General features: G+C 37.1%; 1 protein-coding gene across 8 annotated transcripts in view; it reads right to left on the reverse strand.

Annotated features, from left to right (window-relative positions):
- The window catches only part of LOC150109587 (tensin-1-like), a 540448-nt gene that overhangs the window by 319360 nt on the left and 198338 nt on the right, over positions 1-22750 (reverse strand). For all 8 annotated transcript variants that reach the window (XM_090413690.1, XM_090413698.1, XM_090413682.1 and 5 more), the window contains one exon: positions 9075-9118. Coding sequence is in view for 4 of the 8 variants with exons in the window: in XM_090413650.1 (XP_090269776.1) it covers positions 9075-9118 (44 nt within the window). In the remaining 4 variants the exon portion in view is untranslated. The remainder of the gene's footprint in view (positions 1-9074; positions 9119-22750) is intronic.

Here is a 22750-nt window from a genome sequence, read left to right on the forward strand (position 1 = left end):
TAGAGAATTAACATCAGCACAACTCCTGATAATTCTACCTAACTTTGCATCATCAGCAAAAATTTGAAGATCCCCAAGTCAGTCTGCATGAAATATCATTAACAAACAAGTTAAACAGTAGAGGCCCAAGAACAGAACCCTGAGGCATGCCACCAGTCACCTTCTTTTCTGAGACACAGCTCCATCATGCACAACTTGCAGGTATCGTTCAGAGAACCAATTTCCAATCCATCTAACCAATATGCTATCTATTCCTATCCTCTCTGCAGCTTGTACTCTAACTTATCATGTTGTAATCTATGGAATGCTTTTGCAAAGTCCAAGATTATCACCGTATATGATTCTCCCTTATCCAATACATTCATTACCTTATCATAAAAACAAGACCTGCCCTTCACAAACCCATGCTGACCATCAACTATACATTATATGCCCATCAACTATACATCAATGACCTACTTCAGTTGACCTACTTCACAACCATTGCATCCTCAGTTTCTAAAAAACTAGGATTTCTCTTCCGCTCAAGACGTTACTTCACCCCTGAACAGCCGTTAACCTTATACAAATCACAATTCCGCCCAACCATTGAATACTGCTCTCACATATGGAGTGGGGTCCACTAAAGCTCCCTCACAAAATGCTTGACTCAATAAAGAAGAGAGCAATCAGACTTATTAATGACCCATCTCTTACCAGCTCACTCCCCCCCCCCTCCACTTTTGCACAGATGATCAGTCTCCACACTATGTGTATTATACAAATATTTCCATGGAAAATGTTCATTTGAAATAGCAGGAACAATTCCCCCCACTTAGTACTAAGCTCGTTGGAACACATAGAGCTGCTGCTCAACATCCCTTCTCAGTGCACCTTGAAACCCACAGAACAAGTTTCTTCTCCTCCTCCTTCATCCTTGCAACTGCTGTACTATGGAACAGTCTTCCCCCTGATGCATTTCCTAAGAAATACACAATATATAGTCTTTTTACAATAATTCATACAATATTCAGATCTCTCTCTCTCTCTCTGTTTGGACTAACATTTACCTCCAGTTTTTCCTGCCATAAATACATCACATCAATAGCCACCTCAGCATCCGAAAAAAAAACTAGGCATTCTCTTTCATCCAAGAGGCTATTTTTCATCCAAGACCTAACCAACTCCTAACTACATACAAATCCCAAATCTTCCCATGCTTAGAATACTGCTTACATGTTTCGGGTGGTGCACCTATAACTTCCCTTAAAATCCTTGATGTTATCCAGAGGTAAGCAATTAGGCTCATTGATAATCTCTCTCTCTCTCTTACAAATTCTCTTCTGCCTCTATCTCAATATATATATATATAGATAGATAGATAGATAGATAGATAGATACGATTGATTTTGCCAATTTGTCAGTGTGCTTATCATTAAAAATATTTCTTTGTCCCATACTGAATCATGTGGCACCATAGGAATCTTATTACTGTTATTATACTCGCATCTCCATTGAGTAAAAGACTATTGGTTGACAATCTCTTCACATTTAAAACCTAAAACAACAGGAACAACTTTCATGGATAAGAGTCTACTATAGTCTCCTGTTCTGTAATTTCACATAATCTGCACCCTAATTGGAACAGGCATGTGCCTAACCACCTCCCATGATATCATCACATATGATCACTGTCACCAAATGGAAGTTGCATGGAAACTTCATTCATTGTCACATATTGCAATTATCACTAAATCTAACACATGGGACCCATGTGTTAAATAATATTCTCTGAGTTATTCAAAAAATTAATTTTTTCTACTATTATGTGACATTTCCTGATACCAGTCAATATTACTATAATTAAAATCACCTATAATAATCAACACTTAGGCAAATAAATGGGGGTATCAGTTTAATGCAGCAAAATGTAAGGTCTTCAGGTTTGGGACACATCGATGAGATGCTGAATACTCTATGGGAGGAGTTAAACTGGAGGAAGTAGGGAAGACAAGAGATCTGGGGTTGATGATTGATAGAAACCTGAAATTTAGGGGACATATTGCAAAGGTAGTGAAGGTAACACAGAGGATTGCTGCAATAACAAGAAGGACACTGACCTGCAGAGATAAAATGGTTATCATTCCGTTGTATAAGATTCTGATCAGACCACACTTAGACTATTGTTCTCAGATCTGGTCCCTAGGATTTGAAGGGGATGAATTAACTGTGGAAAGGGTACAAAGGCAGATAACAAAGATGGTGCCAGGACTCTACAATGTTAGTTATGAGGATCGGCTGAGGGAGTGTGGGCTGCAGAGTTTGGTGGATAGAAGAAGGAGAGGTGATATGATTGAGAATTTTAAACTGTTGAGAGGTGGTTACAGGGTTGACACTGGGGAGTTCTTTTGCTTGGTTAAACAGCAGGAAGGAGTCATGACAAGGGGCCATCCCTGTCTATGCATGGAGGGTGGTTGAACCATGGAATGCATTGCCTGATGGAGTGGTGAGAGCGAGAATGGTCAATGCGTTTAAGGAGTGGTATGATAGACTTTGTGTTTCCTAGGAGGGACCTCCCTCGATGAGTCTTGATAGACTTGTGTTTCTTAGAAAGGACCTCCTGCGATATGCATTTTGACTCCATAGAGGCCTAAATAATAATAATAATAATAATTTCATTTGTTGAAAAATTACATTCTCATCTCTTTCAATATACAGTAGCAAACAAATTAATAAAAACAAGTCAAATTTTTTCCAGGTTTTTGGTTTGGTTTTTATTTCAGTTTATAACAATTTTGGTTTTGGTTTTAGTTTACTATTTTGGTTAAGTGCTACATATGTTAACTGTCTCTATGATGTTTATTAATAGTGTCATTGGGCTCATTGATGATCTCTTTCTTACATTTATTTCAGCCTCTATCTCAATATATATACAAGGTAGTGTCAAAAAGTTTCAAGACTAGGTTTGTAACACGCCAACAGATGGCAGCACAAGGCTGCATGCATAGTCACAAGGAGCACCAACCTTCATAAGTCAGTGTGCCAAAAGACATCGTGTCCTATGTACATCGGGAACTATGCAACTGATGCTATTCTGACCACCTGCGTTACCACATCTGCGATTTCATCATGGACAGCAAGTTAGAACAATGAGCAAACATGAAATTCACATTTGAAAAAACGTGAAATTCAAGGATCATTACTGGTGACGAAACTTGGGTGTATGGGTATGACCCTGAGACGAAGCAACAGTCTTCACAGTGGAAGATCCCATCATCTCCACTACCGAAAAAGGCGAGGCAGGTCCGCAGTTCAACCAAGTGCATGCTCATTGTCTTTTTCGACATTCGCAGCATTGTGCATCGAGAATTCATCCTCAGGGGCCAGGCCGTCAATAGCCAGTTCTACTGCCAGGTTTTAAGATGTCTGAGGGAGGACATTCGGCGAAAGTGACCAGATCTGTGGCGCATGAAAAACTGGATGCACCATGACAACAATGCATCCTGTCAACGAGCTCTCCTCACACGTGAGTTTCTCGCCAGAAACAACATGATCTCACTTCTGCACCCACCTTACTCGCCAGATTTAGCTCCTGCAGACTTTGCCCTTTTCTCAAATATGAAGATTCAGCTCAAAGGTCACCGTTCTGACACCATTGCGGAGATCCAGTGCGAATCACAGGTGATTGACATGCTTTGAAAAGAAGACTTCCAGGACACATTCCAGAAGTGGCAAGAATGCTGGGAGCGCTGTATTGATATGCAAGGGGACTATTTTGAAGGTGATAGTGTGTAAACGTAGATAAATAAAGTAATTTCTTGTAAACAGAGCTAGTGTCAAAACTTTTTGATACCACCTCGTATATATATATATATATATATATACACACGATTGACTTTGTCAATTTGTCAGTGTGCTTATCATTAAAAATGTTTCTTTGTCCCATATTGAATCTTGTGGCACCATTGGTGCCATAATCGCAAAGGTAACCTATAAAACGGTTTTAATAACCTTTTTATAGGTTATTAAAAACACATAACCTATATGCTTTTAATAGTGTAAACAAGTTGACATTTGTAGTGTTTTATTCATTTGGTGTAGCTATAAAATGGATACATCTCCAAGAAATCATTCAAAACAAATGTACTCTTCTCAGCACACATTCATGACTCAAAAAACAAATTGTCAAATGAGTATGGTGTTGGTGCGAGTATTGTTAATGTAACAGGTATTACATTAACAGCTTTTAATGTACCTTTTCTCCTGACAGAAAAGAAAATGTGGGCAAAAAAGGAAAAGTACACTTACTTAAGTTAGGAAAAGCAAAATGAATCCAAGATTGTCTGCTGTAGACTTAAATAGACTTGGCAACTAGTGGGATTAATATCAGATGTTTCTGACAAGACAGTCCATCAAAGAATGTTGGAAGCATTGGGGGGGGGGGGGACTGCCCACAGACCAAAAAAGAAACAATGGGCAAAAGTGTACAAGGAGAGAAAGTAACCTATGTTTGCAAATCAGCAGCTGAGAAGACTTCTCCCACCCACCTTCAACAAGCTCCTAAACACAGCTAAAAAGATGTTCTAGGGTTGTTTTACACATTACAGTCTACAATCACTTGTTCCTGTTGACGGTATGATGAAAAGTGACCAATACATAAAAATATTGGAGAAAAGAGTGGTCCCACAGATCCAGAAAGAGCAAAGAACTCATCTTCCAACAGGATCTTGTTCCATGCCACACTTCAAAAAAAAAAAAAAAAAAGTGAAACAGTTCCTCAAAAATCACAACATCCAATTGCTTCAGTGTCCAGGTAACTCTTCTGACATAATTAATTTGAATAATTGTGAATCGCCGAAGTGAAGCCTCTTGGCTCTCTTATTTCAGTAATAAAATTATGGTTTTTCAAAAATAAGAAAAATGTGTTCTACATTGGTAGAGTCTATACCTAAGCAAATTAATGAACTTATTAGGAACAGAGAAGCACATAAATTATTAGGTAAGTTGGAGTTTAATTTTGTACTTAATTTCTAGGGAAATTAAAATTTTTCTTTAAAATGAGAGTGTTTGGATTAATTTGTTTGTACTGTATATACCCTGGCCTGTACAAACATCCTATCAAATGCTATATACCATTAAGCTACGGTAAATGTTATCAATATAACTGCTACTCCTTTTGCTACAGATTCTCCACTTTCAAAAATACAACTTGCCAGCTACCATTAACAAAACTCTACCTCTTATTATTATGATGATAATAATAAGAAGAAGAAATAAAAACCTAAATAGGAGTAAAGGAGAGGAGATTACTTCAACCATGAATTAATAGAGAAAACCATACAGATATAGATATAAGAAATATTATATGTAGTAATAAAAACTGATCTACCTAGAAACTAATAAATTATGATACAAACTGATCTATTGCACCTCCACAGCACAACTGGAAGAATAATAGTACAATTTGCCCTTCGATTGGAAAAGGCTTAAGTTCAATTCTCATTGTGACAAGTGGAATCTTTATATGGGTTTTTTCAATGGAAGGTGAGTTAGCTGATCTCATACAGAGGTAGCAGGGTTTTTTCCTCCTGGAAACTCAGGGTTTTCATCCTGCATACAGACAAATCAGCCTTGAGAACACACACAAGTTACATACAAAAAATACTGGTGGTGGCAGTGAGCAGGAGATGGCATTGGTGTAAATGATGATGGTAGTGACAGTTCGTTGTAGTTGGTGAGTTAAGTGGAGGAGACAGAAAGTTGTAGAATAGGTACCCTCCTTCAATGAGCCTTTGGACTCCTTGGAGGTGTCACATAATAGTAATAATAATCATCATAATAATAACAATAATTTGATGCTTCTTATGTTATTCATTCCTGTTATACAGGGTTAGTTAACACAGGTTTACTCCTTACCACTTCTTTATAATTTTTCTTTCAATTTTAAAATCATATTCAACAACAACTCAGTTTGAGTCAAAGTACTGTTCCTCTGTCAGGCATGTCCTTAAAACATCAACTTATTATTATTATCATAATAATAAATCATTATTATTATTTATCAAATATAAGCTGATGCTTTAAGGACATGCCTGACAGAGGAACAGTACTTTGACTTCCACAAAGTCATAGGAATCATCATCAGAGGTCATAAAACATCAGAGGTTTTATGTACCACAAAGTCTATCATACCACTCCTTAAATGCATTTACTGCCTGCACTCTTAAACCATGTTTTCCAAGCATCTACCACTCTCCATTCAAACTTATCATCCTTCATCACCAATCCCATACAAAAATTTCAAGAATAATCCTTTGTTCTTATCCCTTTCTCTTCTGAAAACTTCCCTAGTATCTAGACGAATTGCTATATAGTATGATAAAGAAGATTTTATTATTATTATTATGTGACACCTCCAGTAAGTCCAAAGACTCATCGAGGGAGAGTGTGCCAACAGCATCAAATGATTATACCCCTTCCAACTACTAACTGGGTTCAAACTAGCTTAACGTTTTGTAAGCCATTAATAGCAGAGGCTCTGCCAATTGACCAACCTTTTTATTGATTTATTTATTGATTGAGAATGACCCAAGACTGTGAGAAATGTACTTTCTCAGGTTACAAATACAAATGAAATGGTCTTAAAAAATGAATATGTACAAGTGGATCAAAAGGGATATTGTATTTCATGTATAATGATATCAGATTCATCAGTAATTGGGAGGGAGGAAATGGACATTGGTAGTTTGATTTGGCCTAAAATTATTGGCATTAGTAAGACTGGTTGACAGAGGGGGACACAATTTACAGGAAGCATATTATTATTATTATTACGGGTATCTCCATGGAGTCAGTAAACTCATCGTGGGAGACCCAAACTAGCAAAACAATATCTGTCATATCTCTTCTTGAATTCATTTACAGACGAAGAGCTCACAACTAAGTCAGGCAATGAATTCCACTCATTCACCACCCTCCAGGCAAAAAACCTTGTTCTGACACCTTTGTTAACCACACTCTTCTTTAATTTCCAGGGATAACCTCTTGTTCTTCCATCACTATCACACAGCTGAAACATTTCCCCTGCATCAATCCTATAAAAACCTTTCAGTAATTTAAATGTTTCTATCATATCCCCTCTTCTTCACCTATCAACCAATCTCTGCAATCCACAAGTTCTCAATCTATCAATGTAGGGAGCATTTTTTCATCACTCACCAACTTGGTCACTCTTCTCTGAAACCTCTCCACAGCCTCCTCATCTCCAAGGAATCCAGGTGACCAGACCCGAGCACAGTAATCCAAATGTGGAAGTATCAACGCTTTATAAAGGGGAATAATAAAAAAATCATCTCCCTATCTACCAACACCCCTAAGTCCCTAGCCTCATCAATCTCTTGGAGTACCTTTCCATCAATGTAGTACACAGCTGGTAATCTTTTAATCCCAAAATGCATGACTTTACACTTTTCCACATTGAACTGACATCCATTATCTTTTGTCCATTTTACCAGCTTATTTAAATCATCCTGCAAACTTTCAACATGAGCTTGATTTTTTATTGCACTACCCAACTTTGCATCACCAGCAAACAACTGAATAATTTTAAGCCATTTCCTAACTATAAAGTGATGTATACGGTGGTGACAAAAATCAAAAAGACAAACAATGTATATAGTGGTAGACTGTGCTATGAGCACAAGCAGAGTATTTATATGGAAGATTTTAACTATGAGGACACAGACTGAGGGGACTCAAGTGACAAAGCACATTCTTTCAGTCACCTGCATCTGTATTCTAACATTTCCTTATTACCTAATGTTCAGGTGACTAGATCATTGCACAAAAATCAAGATGTGAAGTGGCCTGATCAGTGCCTTCTACAGCAGTACCATCACTTCTTTAGCCGTAGTTATCAGTGTACTTCCTGCATATTATGGAAGAAATTCTCTGAGTAGGCTTTACAATTTTCAATGTGCCCCTGTTCACCAACATCACTAAATCCATTACTTCCTGCACATCTAACAGCAAAGTTCCACCGATACAGTAAACTATGTTTCATCTTTTTTAGTCCAAGTGCATGACTTTACATTTGCCATAAGAGCGAATTGGCTTAACCATTCATCACAACAATACAATTCCCTGACAGCTCCTCTTCTAACTTAGCATCATCAGCAAACAGTTGAACATCTCCTTTCAAACTTTGAACCACATCACTGACATATAAAAACAGCAGCATAGAATAGAATCCTGTGTTACCTACTTATAGCTTTTCTCTTTTGAGATATCATGCCACCCCAATAAAAAACTAAGTCTTCTAACTTAGCATCATCAGCAAACAGTTGAACATCTCCTTTCAAACTTTGAACCACATCACTGACATATAAAAACAGCAGCATAGAATAGAATCCTGTGTTACCTACTTATAGCTTTTCTCTTTTGAGATATCATGCCACCCCAATAAAGAACTTGCTGGCTTCTATCAGCCAACCATCTCTAACCAGGCTATTAACTGTCTATCCATCCTCCTCAATTTCAGAAGTAGTTTGCCACATAGTACTCTATCAAATGCCACAGCAAAATCAAGAAAATTCACCATATAAAGATCTCTTTTCTTCATTAAACTTTTCACCCCATTATAAAATGTAACTAGATTATGAAGATATTATAAAATTTACATTTTATGATATCTTATAAAGTTACATTATGACTATTATAAAAATAGTCATAATATAACAGCTATTATACAAATACAATAACTAAGTTACTATATTTTTTTATGTAGGTTATGAGGAATTTCAGGAACAACTTGAATTCTCTGAGTAAGCTTTCAAATGAGCAATCAAACCACCATCTTGGGTGATTTCATTAGTCGCAATTTCTATAACCAATGAAATGATAGAATTCCATGTACAAATTTCATTATAAATTCAACATGCACAATCTGGAATATAATGCAATTGCATAAAAAAAAAAAAAAATTTAAATCCAGTGGTGTGGCTCCTTGAGATAAAAATGATTTGTATTCAACATGCTTTTCTCTTTCCATTTCATAATAATAGCCATTTACTGAATTACAGCAAAATTTTTAATACCTTTGGCTTCTTCCTCTGTCCAAGGACCTTGAACCAGGACTTCTCTACAAAAAAAAAAAAAAAAAAAAAACTGAATTTAAATCAACATTACAATATAATCTAAAATTAAAGATGCCAAGAAATTATATTTTTGGTTTAATTCTTTATCCAAGTGTAAGCAAACAAACTTTGCGCTGAAACTATTTTCAGTACTAGGAAAAAACTCTCAACTGTCTCTGATCCAGAGTATTTTAATAATAAGGTGCGACATCTTTTGGCTACTCATATATATGGAAATATGACTTCTGCATTACTTCAACTTTGGTATCACCTCTAGGTCTGGCTTCCACTGATGAGACTTCAACAAAGGTGTCACTATCCAGACCGGTTTCGACCGTTCTGGATAGTGACTCTTCCCATAATGCATAGTATTATACATGTTTGTAAGGATATGTGCTTTGCATTATGGGATACTAAGGCAAGTGATGTGAGGTCATTAGCTTCTTTATACAAGTTGCCCAGTCCTGAAAATAGTTCAGGTACAAATTTGCTTACACTTGGATAGAGGATTAAACCAAGAATATAATTTCTTCGCATCTTTAATTTATAGTATAACAAACTGGAAAAACTTCCAATTACAATATAATCAGTTTATACTTTAAAACATCAAAATTATGTTGTAAATTCAATTGAGCAGAATTCCTAAAAGTGTTTATAAATTCTTGGTCTCAAGAAATATATCAAAAAATTCCATTACATTTTATTAATTATACAAAATCTCCATGAAGACTCAAATAGGGTGCCACTCTACACTATACGACACTATTCCACATTACACAGATCTACTTCATGCAATTACATCACTAATCAAAACTTGTAGATGTAGTTGTATGTATATTTCTCGGGCGTGTCTATCTGTCTGTTTTATGGATTAAAAAAAACAGAACAAAAAATACTCAAGTTTCCAGGAGAAAAAAACAAAACAAAACTGATTATGAGACCAGCTAACTCAACTTCAAAGCCCTTGTAAAGATTATTATTATTCCAGACAACTCCAAGGAGTTGACAGACTCATCGAGGGAGGCCCTAACATCATGTCAAGAACAACTATTCGACATTCACACAGTATCTATCTTGCCTCAACTTGAACTCATTCGCGGTCGTAGCACCCACAACAGACTCTGGCAGCTTATTCCACTCATTCACCACTCTCTCCAAGTAAAAAACCTAGCTCTAACACCCCTGCTAACCACATTCTTGCCCAGCTTCCATGTATGGCCTCTAGTCCTCCCACCACCAGTCCTATTCTCAAAAATATCTTCTGGATTAATCTTATAGAAACCCTTCAGTAATTTGAATGTCTCAATCATATCACCCCTTTTCTGCTTATCGACCCAATTTTTGCAACCCACAAATCTTCAACCTGTTCTCATAAGGTTCATTCTACAGACCTGCTATCATCTTGGTCACTCGTCTCTGGATCCTCTCCACCTCCTCCCCATCAAGAAGAAACCCTGATGCCCATATCTAGGCACAGTAGTCTAGATGGGATCTTATCAAGGCTCGACATAGAGGAACAATAACTTGTTTGTCTCTGCTTGTTAAAGTATTTTTCAGAAGCCAAGTGATTTGATGAGCTGATTTAGCCACTTTTGCTAAATCAGCTCATCTAAACCCCCTAAACTTCAATTCCCTATCCACCAACACTCCCATATCCCTGGCCTCATCAATCTCCTGGAGTACGGTTCCACCAATGTGATATACTGCTGCTATTCTTTTCACCCCAAAATGCATAACCTTACACTTTGCCACGTTAAATTGACATTCATTTTCCCTAGCCCAGTCCTCCAAATTATCCAAATCATCGTGTAAAATTTTGACATCCTGTGCACTCACAATTGCTCTACCCAACTTTGCATCATCAGCAGTGGCACACTACTAGTCACAAGCCGTCTTTTGGACTCAACTCCTGAATAAACCACTCTCTGGTATCTCTCCATCAACCACCCTCCTATCCATCTCACCAACCCTATATCCATCCCCATCTGCTCCAGTTTACTGATTAGAGTTCCATGTGGTATCCAGTCAAAGGCCTTGGCAAGGTCCAGTAGAATCACTGTAAATCCATTACCCTTATCCAGTTCAGCCATCACTGTGTTATAAAACATGAGCAAGTTACTGAGACATGATCTACCCTTCACAAAACCATGTTGTCCCCCATACAATATCTCATTTTCATCTATCTAATCCTGTATTATTTTCTTGACTAATTTCTCCAAGACCTTGACAACAGTTCCTGATATGCTAATTGGTCGGTAATTTACAACAGCAGTCTTGGAACCTCCTTTATGCAGTGGAACTATTTTCCCCTCTTTCCATCCCCTTGGAACTAACCCAGACCTGAGACTCAAATTAAACAAAATGGTCAAGGGTACTGACAATTCTTTAGCCGCTTCACGTAGAACATGAGCTGGTATACCATCCAATCCCACAGATGTATTGACATTATGGTTTTGTAATAGACTACTCACCTCCACTTCATTCACCACAATTCCTGTATAATCTATTGATTCATTCATTACTGCAATGTCACCACTTGGATGATATAGTCTTGCAAAGTGCTCGCTTAGTAATTCAACTATATCAACTGATTCGGTTACCTCCCCACCATTGGCATTCTTTAAAATCATTCTGCCATATACATTTTTTCTTTTACTTGCAACATATCAAAAAAATTGCTTGGGATTCTCTTTAGCCTGCATGGCTAATTGTTCTTTCATAATCCATTTTTGCTTTTCTTACCATACTCTTTACCCTTCTGGCCTGCGCTTTATACCGTTCATGTGCCTGCTGGTCACCTTTCTCCTTAAATTCCTTCCATAGTAGTTTCTTTTTTTGCAGCTCAAGCTTAATGGTGTTATTCATCCATTTAACCCCTGCTTGATTTATTACTCAAACTCTAGGTATACAGTCAGCCATTGCCTCATGCAAACACTTCCTAACTGCCTCCCATGCACTATCAACATCTAACCCTATGCCTGCCGGTCACCTTTCTCCTTAAATTTACCCTCCATAGTTGTTTCTTTTTTTGCAGCTCAGTCAGTCTAAGGTTGCAGCTCTGTCTAAGATGTCAGGAATCTGACATCTTAGACAGGATTTAAATCCATGTCTTTCTAGCCAAAGTGTATTGTCTTTATCAACTGTGCAACAGATTCACTTATTGATATTTTTATTTGAAATTTTATCAAATTAAATTTATCTGATATTTTATAAACTGGAAATGAAGATGCAGTAGACGATATTTGACTAGAAATGCTAAATTATGGAGTATAAAAGTTTTACAGTGGCTAGACTGCATAATTCAGAAAGCCTAGTCGGAGGATTGAATTCCAGATGATCGGAGTAGATCACTTATAGTACCCATCTGTAAAAAAGAGAATAAAGCTGAATGTGAGAATTACAGAGGAATTTCTCTACTGAATGTTCCTGGTAAGATTTATGCATATCTTTGAGAAATAGCTAAGAAAAATTGTGTAGGAGAAGCTTGGAGAAAAACAAGCTGGGTACAGACCAAACAGCGGTTGTCAGGATCAGATGTTCACTTAAAGACAAATAGTTAAGAAATCATGGGAATATAACAAGGATCTATATTTAAGTTTTGTAGATCTGGAAAAGGCAAATGACAAGGAGCCAAGAGAAAAGCTGTTCAAAACGCTCCAGTTATATGGTGTGAATGGGACATTATATAAGGCAATACATAGTCTCTATTTAAAGCTGTGTGGCAGCAGTTAGAACTAAGGAGGTACAGGAAAATGGTTTCAAGTTACGTTAGGTGTGCAACAAAGGTGTACATTATCTCCAACATTATTCATCATCTATATGGATCACATTATTTATGAAGGAAAGAGGAATAAGAAAGAGATTAGTGAAAACACTAAACTAGCTCTTGTAGATAAACTTATACATTGGTTATACACAGCTTTTAATTTTTCAGGAAATGACAACATGTTCAAACCAATTTTAACTTATTGATCTGAGAGCTGGGTTAGAAATAAAACTTCAGAGACCACAGATATGAGAGTCGTGAAATGAATAGATGACATCAACAGTAGTATCATATTAAAAACGAGGATATAAAGAAAGAACTTGACATCGTTAGCATTTAGGAATGTGTTAGTAGAGATAAATCTCAGGTGGTATGGCCACTTAAACAGAATGAGACGGGAAAGATTACCTATATAAGTTTTCAGGATGGCAGGAAAAAGACCCAGAGAAAGACCAAGATGTAGGTGGATTAATACAGTGAAAAGTGCCTTAGAAAACAGAAATATAAGATCTGATAATATTGGAATGTTGACAGATTATTATTATTATTATTATTATCTCAAGAACCCATGGAGTCAAAGACTCATCTAGGAGGTCCTTTTGTCATACACACAGCTCATCATACTGTGCTTTAAACACAGTCAAATTCTCTGCAGACACCACACTCTCAGGCAAGGTGTTCCAATAATTCACAGCTCTGCATGCAAAAAACTTGCTTCTCACTCCACTGCTCAGACTCTCCTTATACAGCTTCCAGGGACGACCTCCGGTTCTCCCCTGATCTCCCACCATTTTCTGTAGAACCTCTCCAACATTGATCCTATGACAACCCCTTACTAACTTGTAGGTCTTTATCATATCATCCCTCCTCCTCCTATTCACTAGATTCTGCAAACTACATCTTCTCAATCTTTCTTCATATTCGACATTCCAGAGATCAGAAATTACCTTAGTCAGTTGCCTCTGGACCCTTTACGACATCTCTTCATTCTTTTGAAAACTAGATGACCAATTCTGTACACAGTACCCCATGTGTGGCCTAATTAAAGTCTTATACAATGGAGCAAGAATCTCCTTACTTCTACAAACCAGTGTCCTCTGCATCATTCCCAGAATTCTTTGTGTTGTTCTCACAAGTTTGGCAATGTGCCCCATAAATTTTAGATCCTTATCAACTAACAACCCAAGATCTCCAACAATATATCCCCACCAAGCATAAATTCAATTTTTCATCCCATTTTTGTTTTTCAAATTTTAAAACCTTACATTTTGCAACATACTCACATTCCCATAAAAATAATTAATGCCAGCAGCACCAAGGGTTCCCAGGTGGTCACCTTCAAAAGTACTAACTGGGCTCAGATTTGCTTAACTTCAGTGATCAGCCAAGAACTGGGTCTTTCAAACGGATTTTTTTTTTTTTACATAATAAAATTAGAATTTTATTCAACTACACCATACACTTTCACACAGTGAAATTAACACTCTGCATTATGTTGCTAACACTTGTCATGCCTGTAATTTTGCTTTAGCTGAATATGCCAGATACCACAGTATAATTGATGTCAGAACAGCTATAAATTCACTCTGTACCCATGTACCCATATATGTACCAGGATGATTGATGTCAATAGTAAAAAGTGATTTAATATTTGACATGTCCTCACCACTGCACTGTGCCTTTCTCAAAATTGAAAATCCTTCATCATCATATATCTTAATAGGATAATGTCCTGATGGTATGGTTCCAGATTCGTCAGTTCAACTACCTTCTTACAAACCGATCTGGCCGCTGACTGATCTGGAGAAAATTTATTGATAGGAAGTTAGTAGTGATGTAACTTTTCATGTAGTACTATCATAATATCCTGTATACCCCTGAGGGCATATGTCAGGAATTTGATGATGATAACTTTATAAACTAATTTCAATACATATGTAGAAGGACTAGGACCATTGTGTTCCATGCATTGTACAAGAAAATATTAGTTTCAGTTAATATGCTAGAGATATTTTATAATATAAAAATCTTCACTTATGATAATTTAATTCTTTAAATTTTCATTTGCAATTCACTTTTGCAATGTGCCCCCTAAACTTCAATTCCCTATCCACCAACACTCCCAAATCCCTGGCCTCATCAATCTCCTGGAGTATGGTTCCACCAATGCGATATACTGCTGCTATTCTTTTCACCCCAAAGTGCATAACCTTACACTTTGGCACATTAAATTGACATCCATTTTTCCTAGCCCAGTCCTCCAAACTATCCAAATCATCGTGTAAAATTTTGACATCCTGTGCACTCATAATTGCTCTACCCAACTTTGCATCATCAGCAAACAAGTGAACACTTCCTCTCAAATCTTTTCCTATATCATTGATGTACAAATTGAAAAGCAGTGGTCCAAGAACAGAGCCCTGTGGCACTCCACTAGTCACAAGCCGTCTTTTAGACTCCACTCCTGAATAAACCACTCTCTGGTATCTCTTGATTGTCAAGGTCTTAGAGAAATTAGTCAAGAAAAGAATACAGGATTGGATAGATGAAAATGGGATATTGTATGGGGGACAACATGGTTTTGTGAAGGGTAGATCATGCCTCAGTAACTTGCTCACGTTTTATAACACAGTGACGGCTGAACCGGATAGGGGTAATAGGTTTACAGTAATACTACTGGACCTTGCCAAGGCTTTTGATAGGATACCACATAGAACCCTAATCAGTAAACTGGAGCAGATGGGGATAGATATAGGGTTGGTGAGATGGATAGGAGGGTGGTGGAAGGAGAGATAGCTGTAGAGAAATGCTATGAAAAGGTTTTGGAGAAATGCCGACTGCTGTTTTCAATATTTTCAAGGTGTCTGACACATAACCTGAGCAAACTGCCATCCTCAGCCCTTCTGCTTGTGTCTTTCATTTGTAATTATTATTATTATTATTATTATTAATTTTTTATATTATTATTATTACCCCAAGACCTCATGGAGTACAAGACTCATCTGGGAGGTCCTTTTATCACACACACACATCTCATAATACCTTGTCTTAAACACACTCAAACTCCTTGCAGACACCACACTCACAGGCAAGGCATTCCAATCATTCACAACTCAGCACGAAAAAAATCTGCTTCTCACTCCCCTACTCACACCCTCTTTATACAGTTTCCAGGGATGACCTCTGGTTCTCCGCCGATCTCCCACTATTCTCTGTAGAACTTCTCCACCATTGATCTTATAACAACCCCTTACCAACTTGTAGGTCTCTATCATATCTCCCCTCTTCCTCCTCTCCACCAGACTCTGCAAATTACATCTTCTCAATCTTCCCTCATACTCAACATTCCAGATGTCAGAAACTACCTTAGTCAGTTGCCTTTGGAACCTTTCCAACATCTCTTCACCCTTCTGAAAACCTGGTGACCAAATCTGGGCACAATAGTCCGTGTGTGGCCTAATCAAAGCCTTATACAACAGAACAAGAATCTCTCTACTTCTACACGTCAGTGTCCTCCGCATCATTCCCAGAAGCCTTTGTGTTGTCTTCACAATTTTGGCGATGTGGGAATTATGTAAGAAACTTCACATCACTTGCCTTAGTATCCTATAACGCAATGCACATATCCTTATGGACATGTATAATGATATGCATTATGGGAAGGGCCACTTCTCAGATCAGTTTCGACCTTTATTGAGGTCTCATCAGTAGGAGCCAGACCTAGTCGTGAAGTTACTTCACAAGCACACTTCATTTGCTTACACTTGGATAAAGGACGAAACCAAGAATATAATTTCTTAGCGTCTGTAATTTATAATATAACCGAGTGAAAAAATCTTTCAATATCTATCTCTAATCCAGAGTATTTTAATAATAAGGTGTGACATCTTTTTAATACTTGTATATGGAAATATGACTTCTGAATTACTTCAACCTTGGTATCACTTCTGAGTGTGACTCCCGCTGATGAGACCCCAGTCTGGATAGTAGCCCTTCCCATAATGCATAGCAGTATACATGTCTGTAAGGATATGTGCACTGCATTATGGGATACTAAGGTATGGGATTTATGGGATACATAATTACAAATGAAAGATGCAAGCAGAAGGGCTTAGGATGGCAGTTTACTCAGGTTATGTGTCAGACCTGATTAGACACCTTGAAAATATTGAAAACAGCAGTCTGCATTTCTCCAAAACCTTTTCATAGCATTTCTCTAGAGCTGGATAGCTTAAGTTGGACAATCTTTTATGAAAGTGAAAAATTCATTCTAGTAAGCACTAACTTCTATTCGATCAAAATGTAAGGAGGCACTTAACATCTGCGGTCAATTTTATATTTTTAGAGGTACCTGTGGCATAGTATAATTATTAAAAGAACACGTAAGACCACAGTAATAACTTTTAATTAATAAAGGTACAGATATTTCATACTAAAACTAATAGTACATCTTCAGCGTCATACAAACAGTTATAGGAATGGAATACAAGTAATGAACATTCGGTGGATCACCTATTAAAATACAATTGTTGCCGCGTGCCAGGAAATGATAGAAAATAACAATTAATCTTTAAGATAATTGGGTTTTTTTATTTATTGATTACATAAAATAAAAGTCTCCCAATCGAAATGATTGTCTCTCTCTCTCTCGAAGATCTGGGAGACTTTTATTTTATGTAATCAAAAAATAAAAAATTATCTTAAAAATTAATTATTATTTTCTATCATTTCCTAGCACGTGGCAACAATTGTATTTTAATAGGTGATCCACCGAATGTTCATTACTTGTATTCCATTCCTATAACTGTTTGTGTGACACTGAAGATGTACTATTAGTTTTAGTATGAAATATCTGTACCTTTATTAATTAAAAGTTATTACTGTGGTCGTGTGTGTTCTTTTAATAATTTTATATATATATATATATATATATATATTTTTTTTTTTTTTTTTTTTTTTCCCTCCTGGAATGAACTGTAACAGTCAGGCAAATAATTTAAAGAATTAAATTATCATAAGTGAAGATTTTTATATTATAAAATATCTGCTAGCATATTAATTGAAACTGATATATTTTCTTGTACAATGCATGGACCATAATGGTTCATCTATATATGTATTAAAATTAGCTTATAAAATCATCATCATCAAATGCCTGACATATACTCTCAATACATATATAGAAGGAGCAGGACTATCAGGTCTTAGTCCTTCTATATATGTATTGCAATTAGTTTATATACATGTTTGTAAGGATATGTGTATTGCATTATGAAATACTAAGGCAAGTGAAGTCGGTTAGATGAGGACGACATCCTGACAGGAATAGAGATGGAAGGGTATGATGTGTTTTGTGAGGATAGAAAGGGTAAAAAGGGAGGGGGGGGAGTGCTATTGATGATAGAGAAAGAGTTATGTCCATACAAAGTAGAGATGCAAGAAGGAAATATAGCAGCAGTGGTATTGAGGCAGTATGGTGTGAGATAGAGGTGAAAAGAATGAATGAAACAGTTGAATGTTGTTATAGACCTGATAATGTGGATAGTAGTGACTATGAAATGTATAATCAAATTAGCCAAGCAAATAAGAAAAGGGTGATCATTATGAGCAATTTTAATTATGGCAATATAGACTGGGATGATGAGATAGCAACTGGAAGTAAAGAAAATGAGTTTCTTCAGTTTTTGAGGGACAACTATCTCAGACAGTATGTAACAGATGGCACACGAGGATTGAGGGTCTTGGATTTGATCACCTCATCAGAGGATGTAATTATAAATGAGATGTCTAATCACCCATCAATTGGTGAAAGTAACCATGAGATGATTTCCTGGGTAGTTGCCAGCAGTGTGAGGACCTCTGTGAGAAAGGGGTATATGTGTGGAACTACAGGGGGGGGGGGGGATATGAAGAGCTCAGGAGACAGCTTGTAGGTGTAACATGGAAGGAGGAGTTAGCTAGAAAAGAGATCAATGCAGCTTGGGGGATTTTCAAGAACTATCTAGTAGAAGCAATGTCTAAATGTATTCCAAGAGTCAGAAGGTTAAATAAGGTAGGTGTGAAATGGATGAATAGAGAGATTAAGCATGTAATGCAGAGAAAAAGGGCATTATGAAGGCAGCATATGAGAAGTGGCAATATACAATTCCATGAGGATTACAAAGACCAGGCAAGGTGGGTGACCTGGTGGGTAAGAGTAGCAAAAGTGAGGTATGAACAGCAGTTAGCTAATGAAGCCAAAAAGAATCCTAAGGAGTTCTTTCGATATGTAGCCAGCAAAAAAAAAAAAAAAAAGGGATGATTATGGAAGGATGATATTGATTGGAGAAAATGGTATAAAAACAGCTGTTGCAGAAGATGTAGTGGAGATACTTAACACATTCGCTGCCAACTACGAGAATACTCGTAGTGGGTAAACCTACTTCACAAGCCAGCTACGAGTATACTCGTATGACGCTTACCGCCGGGAACGAGATTATTGTAGTGACCTTGAAGAAGTGAAGATGCTTGGCTTGTGGGGCTAGCATCAAAACTGTGTATTCTCATAGACCGTATATGCTCTGTACAAGCCAACTACAGTATACTCGTAGGACACTTACCTCCGGTAACGAGATTATCGTACTGACCTTGAAGAAGTGAAATTGCTCGGCGTAGGGGAACAGACCATGCCGAAGTAGCGTGGCAGCGAACGTGTGTTAATGAGCAGTTCATAAAGGTCTTTCAATCTTGTGAACGTGACTTGATTGAGAGACGTTGACGATGGGGAGGAGAGACTAACTGTAAGTGAGCAAGAGGTGTATGGGGAGTTGAGCAAACTAGATAATAATAAGGCTGTGGGACTTGATAATATATCACCACATATTCTGAAGGAATGTTCCAGGGAATTGATACCTGCCTAGACATATTTTTTTAATATGAGTCTTGCATTGGTTCAAGTTCCTAAAGAGAGTGGAAGAAGGGCAAGATTGTGCTGCTTCATAAGGGAGGTGATAGAACTCAAGAATCAAATTATAGGCACTTATCTGTATGTCAGGTGTTGTAGCTACTTACTTATTACAATAAGGTGACTGCTTCCTTGGACAGAGGAGAGGGATACACAGCAATATACTTAGATTTTGCAAAGGCTTTTGACAGATTACCACATGATAAGTTGATAGTCAAACTAGAGCAGATGGAGTGTTGGATATTAGATTAGTGCATTGGATTGGAGACCAGCTATCTGACAGGTATCAGCAAGTTGTGTATGGGGGGGGTAATATCCAGGAAAAGGAAAGTCACTAGTGGTGTGCCTCAAGGGTCTGTTTTAGGGCCATTACTTTTAACTTGTATATTAATGATATTGGTGAAGATTTGGAATGGAGATATTCAGTTGTTTGCAAATGATGCAAAGTTGGGATGAACCATGAAGAGTAGAGAAGATGTTGTGGCCTTACAAGAAGACTTGAATAAAGTGAGTGATTGTGCACAGAAATGGGGATGCGAGCTCAATGTTGCAAAATGTAAGGTTTTAAAATTTGGGAAACGAAGATGGGTGAGAAACTGAATTTATGCTTGGTGGGGATATATTGTTGGAGATGGAGGAAATAAGAGATCTTGGGGTGTTAGTGGATTAGGATCTGAAATTTATGGCACACATTGCCAAACTGGTGAGAACAACACAAAGACGTCCGGGAATGATGTAGAGGACACTGACTTGCAGAATAGCAGTAGAGAGATTCTTGTTCCATTGTATAAGACTTTGATTAGGCCACACATGGACTATTGTGCCCAGATTTGGTCACCTGGTTTCCAGAAGGATTAAGAGATGTTGGAAAGGGTCCAGAGGCAACTGACAAGGTAGTTTCTGACCTCTGGAATGTTGAATATGAGGAAAGATGGAGAAGATGCAATTTACAGAGTCTGGTGGATAGGAGGAAGTGGGGAGATATGATAGAGACCTACAAGTTAGTAAGGGGTTGTCATAGGATCAATGTTGGAGAGGTTCTACAGAAAACAGTGGGAGATTAGGGGATTACCAGAGGTCATCCCTGGAAACTGTATAAAGAGGGTGTGAGCAAGGGAGTGAGAAGCAGGTTTTTTTTGCATGGAGAGTTGTGAATGATTGGAATGCTTTGCCCGAGAGTATGGTGTCTGCAGAGAATTTGAGTGTGTTTAAAGCATGGTATGATGAGCTGTGTGTATGATAAAGGGCCTGCTAGATGAGTCTTTGACTCCATGGGGTCTTGGGTGATAATAATATTCATAATAATAATAAGTCATTAGCCTCTATATACAAGTAGCCCAGTTGTGAATTTATTTCACACACAAACTTTATTTGCTTACACTTGGAAAAAGGATGAAACTTGTCATCTTTAATGTAAGGAGGGTAGTGTTCTCACACCTGGCATTGAAATTCATCTACCACTTAAGACATTTATAAATATTCACGTTTATTAGCCAAAGGGATAATAAAACTCTGAAACCAAAAGGCTTAGGTTTGGATCCCACCACAGCATGAATGTTTGTTAATGTCTTAGGTGGCAGACAATTTTTCAACTTTGGTTGCAAGACCACTACCCTACTTACTGGAAACTAAAAGTATCTTGAAAAACTAAGGTCAGATAATCCCTGAAACTGTATCTTATCTTAGTCCACACAGTGCTAAATGTATGATAATTTTACAACCTTTCGTAGGTGGAATTTGCATAAAAAAGAAAAAAAAAAAAAAACCCATACTCACAACAAGATCTAAACCTACAGCCAGCTGGTTGTAGAGTGGATATGTCAGTCACCCAGCCAGTCAAAAGTTTCAAATAAGGTGTTGGAGAGGCTGATTACAGATAAAATATAATAGTGGACATGACAATAGGAATATTTTGAAAATGTAACATAGATTTGTTAAAAGCCAGTCATGTTCTTAGTAATTTAGTTAAATTGTATAATAGGGTGATAACCATACTGGGCAGAACAAAAGCTAGTAACTTTTGTTCTGAGAAAGAAGAGTTTTGTTCTTACAAAGAAGAGTAAGCAAACAAAGTTTGCACCTGAATTTTTCCAGGCTCATTTTTGCACTTTGAATGGCATCTTTAATTTATAGCATACCCAAGTGGAAAAACTTATATCTAACTCTAATGCAGAGTATTTTGGCTACTTATTTTGATCTTTATAGACCTCAATAAATATCAAAACTGGTCTGGGTAGTGACCTCTCCCATAACATATAGCATTATACAAAGGATATGTGTTTTGTATTATGGAATACTAAGCCAAGTGATGTGAAGTCATTAGCCTCTATATATCAGTTGCCCAGTCTTGAAGTTACTTCACGCTTTAATTATACACTTGTTTATAATTATACAAGTGAAATTATACATTTGGTTTTCAATCCTTTTCCCAAGGAAGCAAAACAATGCTTGGCGTAGTATGTATCCCATAATGTAAAGTACACCCATATATATATATATATATATATTGAAGACCAAATTCAATTTATATATTTTCTTTTCATAAAGAAAGTATCTTGAATAAAGACAGTGTAGAAATAATTTTGAAAAATGTATCTTTCATCAGATCATCCAGCTTTCTTGTGGTTAATGTACATTTCCTTTCTTGGATACAAAGTGTGTAGAATTTTTTACATATGATTTCCTTCCCCCTCCCATCATAATTGGATGGGAGTTCAGCCAAGAACTTTGAGAGTTTTTAAACAGGACAATTAATACTTGCCACAGTTGAAAAGGTTAGGGCATTTGGCTTCTGATCTTTAGGAAACCCATAAATATGGAGCATTCATTTGCTGATGAAGGGGAGCATAAACTTTGGTTTCTCTTGAATATCTGTAGATAGTTTGTAGTTGGAAATTTACTGATGTCCAAATCAAAGGGTATCATCTT

Source organism: Typopeltis vanoorti, chromosome 2 (genome assembly GCF_054136105.1).
Source record: "Typopeltis vanoorti isolate ZY-2024b chromosome 2, IOZ_Tvanoo_1.0, whole genome shotgun sequence".
NCBI classification, from domain to species: domain Eukaryota; kingdom Metazoa; phylum Arthropoda; class Arachnida; order Uropygi; family Thelyphonidae; genus Typopeltis; species Typopeltis vanoorti.